Source organism: Anoplophora glabripennis, unplaced genomic scaffold, assembly GCF_000390285.2.
Source record: "Anoplophora glabripennis isolate ALB-LARVAE unplaced genomic scaffold, Agla_2.0 scaffold40, whole genome shotgun sequence".
Taxonomy (NCBI): Eukaryota; Metazoa; Arthropoda; class Insecta; order Coleoptera; family Cerambycidae; genus Anoplophora; species Anoplophora glabripennis.
In genome coordinates this window covers 1,275,433-1,285,354 of record NW_019416268.1, presented here as the reverse complement: position 1 = coordinate 1,285,354, position 9,922 = coordinate 1,275,433, and the positions used below count along the sequence as shown (strand labels likewise).

Here is a 9,922-nt window from a genome sequence, read left to right as displayed (position 1 = left end):
AACATTCCTCAATAGAATACTTCCATATTCCATCAATCTTGCGTCCATTTCTAAAGTAGGACTCTATGATAAACACTTTTTGTTCTTGAGAAAACACCATTTTAAACGCTTTTTAAAACGAAAATATTCAAATTGATAGCGGCGATATAGCGCTTTGACAGATGATGTTTAAGTTCATTTGCTATACGCTACGCCCTACGTCCAAATTTTCAGAACCAACTTGACCACGTTTTTATTTGAACGCTCGTTAAATAATTAGAATAACTTTGTAAATATCCAAACAAATCAAAGTTTTTAAAGCAGGTTTTAAAAGTTCTAGGTAGGTACAAAATGTCAATTATTTTGAAAAACCGTTATTTAGAAAAGTCAAATTCAATTGCTTCCGCAGCTGGCTATCATTTTTCAGAATAAAGCTACTGAAAGTAGGGTTAATCTTTTTTTATGTTTTTCTAGCAATATTTCTAATGAAACTATAGACTTCTTTATACTCGTATAGCTAAATGCAGAAAACAATATCTTCCAGAATTGATAAAAAAATATTGAACAAAAACAGTTAACTATAGCAATTTTAACATATGTTACCATGGAGACGATCTAACAATGTCCTTTGACAGAGTTTGAGCGGCGATATAAAAATATATAGGGTTTGTTATAACTATCTGATAAAACAAAAGAGATACGAGGCCGCGAATATCAAACTGAATCACCCGGTATAAATATTTCATTCCAGAATTGAATGAGTCATAATTGAATGAGTTTATAATTTGGTCTAACTTAACGTACTTTTAGCTTTTATTTACATACTTTGATAAAGTAAAATTATAGAAAATATTGATTTATTTCTTCTGCAGATGGAGCTGCTCTCGGATCCTCAAAGGATTCGACTTTTCCATGCTTTTCCTGGTACAATATATCCCGGAACTTCTTGTTTTCCACAATATAATTACAGTTTTAGTTCTCACTTGACATTATTAAGACCAACCCCACCAAGCCTTACAGGAAATAATATAAATTACCATCCACCATACTGTTCTTCTCCATTTAATGGTTATTCCCTTTCTCATATCGCTAACAACGCAACATTTCCTTCATATTTACGGACTCTACCTGTCTCACAATCGGAAACATTTCAATCTCGATTTCCCATAACATCCAGTCCCAACAGAGAAACTTTTTCTAGACTATCCACGCCAAAAACGGTCATTTCCGAATCACTATCGTCGACCAACTCTAGTAGGCCGTTCACCGCATACCCGTTTCCTTGTCCACTTATACCATCACAGAATAAAAACTATTCTTCGACTGAGGCCTATGAAGAATTTAGGGAAAAAGTGCTTTCTCAGTTCAAAACAGTTTCCGCCAAGCGTAGAGGTAGAGCTTACGAAGATGATAAGAAAGATTTGAAGAGGAGGAAGAACAACGAAGCGGCTAGGAAGTCTAGGGAAGCGAGGAGGGTCATGGAGGATGAAATTGCCATAAGGTGTGCGTTTCTTGAACGGGAAAATGATCAGATAAGAGCTAAATTGGTTGATTTAGAGATGGAAGCAAAAACGTTGGAACGACAGTTATTAAATAGATAACAGGATAATAATTTTGTCTGCAGTTTATGACATAGTTTTCGTTTCGTTCTTTATTTTTTTGGGTATTTTGCCAAAAATAATTTAAAATTTGCGCCAAAACGATCAGTCAACAGTTTTCAGACGAGTAATAGGTACTTTGCAGAGTTTATTGTCAAAGAGGCGCCCAAATAGTGATAATCAAAATTAAAAAGATTGCATTTATAGCATATCCTGTGAATTTGTAAACATTAAGTTGGAGAGACTTCTCGATCTGTGAATATTAGAATAGATGAACACAAAACTCATTAAAAAACGATAATTTGAGGAATCTAAAATTCTAAATCCAAATCTGGGATCATGCTTGGGAAAACAGTCATATAATTCTATGGGTTTCGGTAAAAATTTTGGAAAAGGAAAATAATACCGCTAAAGGAGCATTCTAAAATATTTAGGTAAATAATAATAGAATAAGCATCGTATGATATTTTTACTAGAAAAAAGTAAACAAATATAAACTGATGAAGTAACTAAAACGAAAAGTCAAACTGAGTTTAGAAGACAAAAACAGATAAATTTTCAAAACGTTAACAACTTTTCAAAGTGCGCGATATAAAGTGAGGTGTATTTGTCTGTTTTTTTCAGTGTGAGATTTTTTGGTTGGGCAAAACTATTTCCATAAAAATAACCCTTGATTGATCTTTTTGGTGTTTAGTTTATTTCACTAATTTTTAAATTTTTTACAGGACATAAAATACCCAAAAAATTAAGAAAAAAAGGATAATAATGTCTATAAAGAATACTTATTTAATTGTCTGTGATTTTAGAATATTAATGTGATATCTAGTTAGAGATTGTAATAAAAGCTCAGAGATTATTTAGAAGTTTTTATAATTTTACATAGATGTAGATACCTAATTCCATTTTTAAAATGGAAAAAATATTAGAAATGTTGACTATAATTGATATAGAAAATCTCAAACTTCCTTGGTTTTTCAAAATATCTGTAAAGTCTAAAGTTTTTGTAAATCTTTACAAATTAACTTTTGCAGTTCCAATAAACAAGAAATTTTGCTCACCGCATACATACCGTCCAGATTTTTTCAAGGAAATCTATGTATTGTAGTTTGTTTTGTAAAATTATTCACAACTATGATACGTACAGCTACTAAGAACAACACTTAACACATCTGCATATGTGACAAAACGAAAGTTAATATGTATAATATAGATCTAAAAGTCACATATACAAGAAACAATTGTCACTACGTATGTCAAGGACAGATCTAGCTCAACATTTGAAAAAATCTTTAAATAATTTCAAACAGAAACACCATTATGGTAAAATACGTTTCAGTAAATATTTTTAAAATATATGCTTTCTATCACAAACAGAGAGGTTGATATAAATTACCTATATAATTCATAGGGCAATAATATTAATTTTAATAGAGATAAAAGTAATACATTTTTTATGGAATTGTATGAAAACATTTCTTTTTTATATGACTACATTTGTGACATTTTTTTTTGCACAATGTCACAATAATACAGTAGTACATATTTTGTAAGACACTTTTTTCTTTTAATTTTTTAAATCAAGGTATTTTTCAAAAATTATTGCCTAACAACTGTACCTTACATATACAAAGTGTACAAAATTAATGAATTAATGAATTAATTCATTTTAAGTTTCCAAAATTGTTCATTCAATCAAATTCTTTTGTATATGCATTTTATTTGTGGACAAATGTGAATTAATAATATAATTATAATTATACTATAATTACTTAAAAAATAACTTGATGTCACGAAATCTTTAGCTATAATTACTCAAGAACAGACTGTTGTATAACTGTAATGCTCTATTATAATGGTGGGACCAATTTTAGATATCTTGCAAGAAAATAAAATTGGGTAGACAATTAAAAACTAAAGCTGAATCACTTCAAACTGTAAGCACTAGAGTATAGCCAATCATTTTAGCCCCTGTACATACGTAATAAGTTAATATCAGAATGAGAATAACTAAAAATTAATAAAATAATATAATAATAATAATCATTTTATTCCAACGGACTATACAAGATAGTATGGGAAAAAAAGAAGTGTATGACAAAATGGCGTTTCTGGAATAACTGAAACAAAACGAACTATTGAATTTTGGGAACCCAAAATATACTTTCTTCTGAGAACTTTACAATTATATACATATGTTACAGCATTTTAATTCTTACTTAATTTGAGATTTTCCCAGGATAATTGTCCTTTCACGTACTAGTTATTACCTGTAAAAGATATTACAAACCCTTTGGGAGTATTATTATATTAGGACAATTGGATGAGCCTGTAACGTATCTGTTGTTGTGTTTAACCAATTTTATCTAATATCTAATATGTTCAGGATTAAAAGGATTTGGACTGAATTTAGTCAAGATATACACAAAGAAACAAACAACCTCTTTTCATACTGCAAAATAACGTAGCAACTCATATATAAAAATACGTCAACGAGTGATTTCTCTTCAATTGAATAAGCCATTAATCCAAGTTCTACAGCAAGCACCATCAGAGATATTTTAGAAAATGTCAAATGTTTTACAGATTTTAACACTCTCTCGAGATCGCTTCGGGATATAAATTTTTTTCCTGTCCTTTCCTATTAATGTTAAATCACCCTGTACAGCTAATATATGTACATATTTAATAAAATAATAACTTTTTATCCACATATTCGTTAAAATTCCCGAATATAGAATATTTGTACACGAAAAACCTGTTAGAATTTCATCAAATGGTAATAAAGAAGATTCGACAATTTAAAGTTAAATTTCAAAAATCTTTTTTACATTCACAAAATTATTTTTGCCGCCTTTGAGAAATTTAATAATATTGTACGAATTTTTTGGTTTTTGTATTAAGGTTAGGTTAGGATGGGATAGAGAGAGGTAAAAGTAAATTTTCTCTAAGCTAACGTTTTCCAAACACTAAATATGCAATTAACGACAAAAATGGTCGATTGAGGACAAGTTTGCAAATTCAAAGGATTGTTGGTTCTTCCGAGAACACTGCCAAATTTTGTTTAAAAGAAGGCACACTTTTAAGGTATCTTTCTTGGAAAATTCTCTAGCATATTATAAGTAATCCTTTCTTTACATATTTGTACACTGGAAAGGACCAGCAACCATATTTCATAATTCTGAAACGGTTGTTGTGAATTTGTTTGAATTCATTTTGTTCATTGTGGTACTGAAATCTTTTGAAGAAATTAAGAGAGAGATGTTATCAGAAGTTACGGTGAAAAATAAATTGTAGGAATCAAAATTTGATTGTACTATTTTTTCACTGACACGTTTTCTAATAAGTATAATTCATTTCTTTTTATATTACTTTTGTTGAGTTGAAACATTGTAAACACAGGTCATGAATTTTAATAAATATATTGGTGACCCTACTTTATATTCCCTAATGGTCTTATACTAGTTGTGCAATATTAAATTTCTTAAGATTTCTCAGGTAATATAAGTAAATCCGATTATCTGTAAATTGGATTATACAATTTTATTAGGTACTATGAATTGCTAAAAGTTTTAGAAAATAATATATAGGGAAGACAAATATATTAAGAGATATATCTTTATCCAAAAAGCACAAATTAATTTTTATATATATGTATACAATTAAGCTTTATGTATTTTCCTTTCTTCGGACATCGGATATTAAAGCAGTTATAGTTTTATTATAATTTTTTTACATACATTTCAGGAATGCAGCCATCTTCAGACCAAATACTGCACTGTGTAGCCATCGAAAGATGTGGTTAGATGATACCTAACAATGGTTTAAAATTAAACATATAATTTTTAAATTAAAAGTTAGAAAAAACTATGTGTGTATGTGTTTCATTTTATTAAATGTATCTTAACAAATTTAATTTTTATTAATTACACAGCCCCACAAAAAAAGTATCGGATCTGGTATTCAGACCCATGTATTTCCATGTATTTTTTTTCCGCTGAATCCGAATCTGCCTTCAGATTTGGCTCAACGGGTCTGAGTTTTCGGGAAAATTAAAAAAACTGGTCAAAATTTACAAAAAACGTCATTTACGATCGACGAAAGTTATAAAAAATCAAATTATTCTACCAGCTCACTAGACGTATGATTTTTCACTCGTTTAATTCCAATTTATCATCATAGAGTCAGACAAGCTGGTCCAATTTCATTGAAAAACAGAAAATAAATCAAAATGCCATTTCCATGGCATAATTCGTGTTGCAGAGTTCTGGATCCATCTTTTTATCCACCCACCTATTTATGAATTCATACATCTTTCTATCCAGTCGTTCATGTATGAATACGCATTAAAAAGAGAAAAGAGAAACGAAAAATAGAGGGACTAAACGAAAGCGTAACCCTTTGCATAGATCCTTTGAAGAAAAGAGAACACGTTATAGCAACAAAAATAAGAATGATTTGTAGATATCGTTTTCTTTTGTTTAGAAAGTAGAGTATTCTACAAGTTTTATTGCATTCTCAATCTTCTAGGCTGTTATCTCATCTCTCAGCACGAAAAGTAGATGGATAGATGGGTGGATGGGTGGGTTTTATAGGTGGTGCAGGTGGATGGATGGAAAAATGTATGAATTCATAAATTGGTGGATGGACAAAAACATGGATTCAGAACTCTGCAACACGAATTATGCCATGAAAATGGAGTTTTTGATCTATTTTCTGTTTTTGAATGAAATTGGGCCAATTTGTCTGACTCTATGATGATAAATTGGAATTAAACGAGTGAAAAATTATATGTCTAGTGAGCTGGTAGAATAATTTGACTTTTTATAACTTTCGTCGATCGTAAATGACGTTTTTTTGTGAATTTTTACCTGTTTTTTGAATTTTTTCGAAAACTCAGAAACGTTGGGCCAATTTTTTAACGGTTAGGAAATTAACAGATTTATTAACATTATGTGCAATTTACAAAGCTTATCTACCTATTACAGTTTTAAATAAAACGTTTTACGTTTATATGGTCTATGTTATGGTAAAGTATTTTTATATAATGTAATATAAAGAAATAAAAAACAATTATTACGGAGTGACATAGGTAGTATATTTTAAATTGGTGACATTACATACACATTTTTACGTATAAAATATTTGCAAAAAAATGTACTTTCATCATTTAATTTCACTTCTCTATGCATATTTAAATTAAATATATTAAATTTGGCAGGACAATCACAATGATACGAATATACAGATTTACACACAAGCGTTCAAAAAAGTAAATATATAACACACTATCTTCTGAATATCAAACTTTTTAATCTTTCTACGTCCATTTCCACTGAAGCCAAATTAGCTTTAAGTCTAATATTTTCCTGCTCCAAGAAAGCGCACCTTATAGTAATTTCGTCCTCCCTGGCCTTCCTGGCCTCCCTTGATTTTTTCGCGGCCTCGTTGTTCTTCTTCCTCCTCTCTAAATACGAAGGGTCGGCGTGTCTCTCGTCTAGATTCTGATACCTCCTCATATTCATATTTGTCCCTTTATTATCTTCAACTTTTTCTAACATCTTTCTCCTGAATTCCTCGTAACTGGGTTCTGTCCCCCCAGGAGATTCTGTTCGTAAGGGGTCAATTTTCGCGAAAACATTTAAAGTGAAAGCTAGCGGGTTTTTTGGAAACGCTTTGAATGGTCTTGGTACCTTTGGACTGTTTCTAGGGCAGTTGTTGTCAATTACCAAGGGAGACTTGGAGGTCTCTGAGTCTTCTGAACATTCAGACATGTTTCTAGGCATACGGGAGTGGTGCAGAGGTTTATCATATACAGGGGAATGTTTTGGGCTGGGGTAGTTTAAGGTGTAGCATGGAGGTTCACCTTTTTTCTTCACGCATAAGTCCAGGACTGGGGGATCGTGATCCAGATTGAATGATTTTGGAGTTGGTCTGTTGCTTACTAACAACGAATTATAAGCGGCAGGCCCAATGGAGTGCATCTGAAAAAAGTTTTTTTTAATAAAAGAATCATAATTTCCTTAAATAGAATTTTTATTAACTGTTTCATGGTTTGCAAACTAGTATTTAATAATTATTTTGCACACATATAGATATAATTACATTTAATTATGTAATATTGAGGAATATTGAGAATATTGAATATCGAGGAAAAAGGAATAAAAAAAGTTTCATCAGCTAAAACTCCTTGTTTATACAGAGTGTAACTAAAATGCTATACAAACCTTCATCATCATCTACACCACATCTGAATAATAATGTTCCTATAAACACGATCAAAAAGAATTTGTTTTCAAAGGTACTGTGTGTTAATACATTATTTGTGTTTTTTTAAATTTCAATACGGCTGAAGTGATTTTAAAAATTTGATGATTTTGTTATTTGTCTGATTGTCTAGGAACCAGTGTGTACTTAGCCTTACTAATTATGATAGAATATTAAAGGCTTTACAAAAACATGTTATTGTGTGCATGTCTTTTGTATGTACTGTTTTCGAGATAAATACGAGTAGTAAAACATCATACCTATATACAGGATGTTAATGATATGCTCTGCCATACTTTAATGGTTGATTCTACGTTACAAATCAATGAAAAATGGCAGAATGTTGCCCAAGCTGCATATCTGAATAAAAGTGGATACATTTTTCTCAAATTTCAATACCTTGTATTGAGAAAACAAAGTGTTTCTGGATACATGTTTAAGGGAACATTTTTAATGATTTGTGACATAGAATTGACCACTAATGTCTGACAGAGTAAATCATTAACATCTTTTATAGGTAATTAAAGCTAAATTAATTTAATTTGAATTAATCATATTAATAATAATTCAAGTGATCACGTTATCCATGAATGAAGTAAAATATTATTTACATGGCTTTCCACAATTGCATTGTGCAACTTGAAATAATAGTTTTTAACCAATTTTTGAAAACAAAGCATTAATTTGTAAAATATATCTTTAAAACTTGACCCAGCATTTAGTTACACTTTGTATATTGTCTTTATTAAAAACTGAATTCAATGTTTTACTGTTTTAGCGAGGACTTTTAATGATTATCAGTAAAGCGTTTCCACAAAACATACCTAGGAAAAATATAACACACCAGTATTTCAATGACATCTATAACTTTTTTAACTTGAGTATTCCATTGTCATTTCAAAATACATCTATATGCAGGCAAAAGGTGACAGAAAGAGAAATAATTTTATATGCTAAAAAGTAAATCATATAAAAACAAGAAAACATTTGATTTGAATCTAATTTAAAATGAATTAGCAAAGAAACAGCATTATTTTATTGAATTAATATCAAAACTTTTTTTACATCGCTACAAGTTTTTTCTAAATACTTGATTATTATATTAAAGTGATGTATTTCTTCAATATTAATTCTTGGTGAACCCTAGTAATTGCCATTTAGAACAGATAATAAACCAAATTTTCAAGGATCGGTTCTAGAATTGGTTATTTCAGCATCTGTAAACTAATAAAAATTACGTACCTTGAAGAAAAACAAAACACTGAAACTTCTTTCTGTTGCCGAAGGTTTTCAGGAGGCAGGAGACTAAACAGCCCTTTTGGAGATTCCGCAAAACTGATCGAAAATTTTGCAATAATAGCCACTACGACAGGCCAAGGACGATAGGTGTGGCCAAAGCACTTCCAGAAGTGAACACTAGAGTACCACCCACTCTTTCGTCATTTGGCACAATTTCTGGGGTAGTTTTGCGAGGGTGCACCGTTACCTAGCCCAGAGAGAGATAGAGAGAGTACCGTTTTGCATACCTGGATTTATGGGTGCTTTAACATGAAATTTGCATTGACGAAAATTTTTGTGTAAATATTTCGAGGAATTTCCAATATTATTTTTTACGATTTTTTGCTTTTGCTTTTTATGACTTTAAAAACTTGGGGACCGGGTCGTAGGCTTCTTTTGCTGTGCAAAATATGCCACCCATAGGCGGGTATAGTCCATTTTTCAGAGGATATTAAATGTGCAAGTATATATTTGATACAGTAGATCATGGAAATTTATTGGACACATTGGAGAACATGGTCAGTGTGTCAAGATAAGTAATAATTTTAATGGAACTACTACAGTAAATTATGGGGTACCACAGGGTACTGTTTTGGAACCTATCTTATTTATACTTTATGTAAATATCGGCTTTTACGGACAATAAAAAGTGATTAATTTTGTAGACTGTATCAGTCGGTATTATTCTGTAAAATCAATACGTTTGATAATAAAAGTTGTCCTGTGAAAATGAATGGGTCTCCTAGTATTTGGTTACTTCAGGTTCAGCTACTTAAAAAAAATAATATTGTATTCAGTTTTTC

At 30.5% G+C, this 9,922-nt stretch overlaps 2 protein-coding genes across 2 annotated transcripts; one reads left to right on the top strand and one right to left on the bottom strand.

The window, feature by feature from the left end:
• Nucleotides 1-851: 851 nt before the first annotated feature.
• On the top strand, nucleotides 852-1,580 carry LOC108903229 (cell death specification protein 2-like). The gene has a single exon (XM_018705327.1). The coding sequence runs from the start codon at nucleotides 852-854 to the stop codon at nucleotides 1,578-1,580; it is 729 nt and encodes a 242-aa protein (XP_018560843.1).
• Nucleotides 1,581-6,862: 5,282 nt separating this feature from the next.
• Nucleotides 6,863-7,558, bottom strand: LOC108903228 (D site-binding protein-like). The gene has a single exon (XM_018705326.1). The coding sequence runs from the start codon at nucleotides 7,556-7,558 to the stop codon at nucleotides 6,863-6,865; it is 696 nt and encodes a 231-aa protein (XP_018560842.1).
• Nucleotides 7,559-9,922: the final 2,364 nt, after the last annotated feature.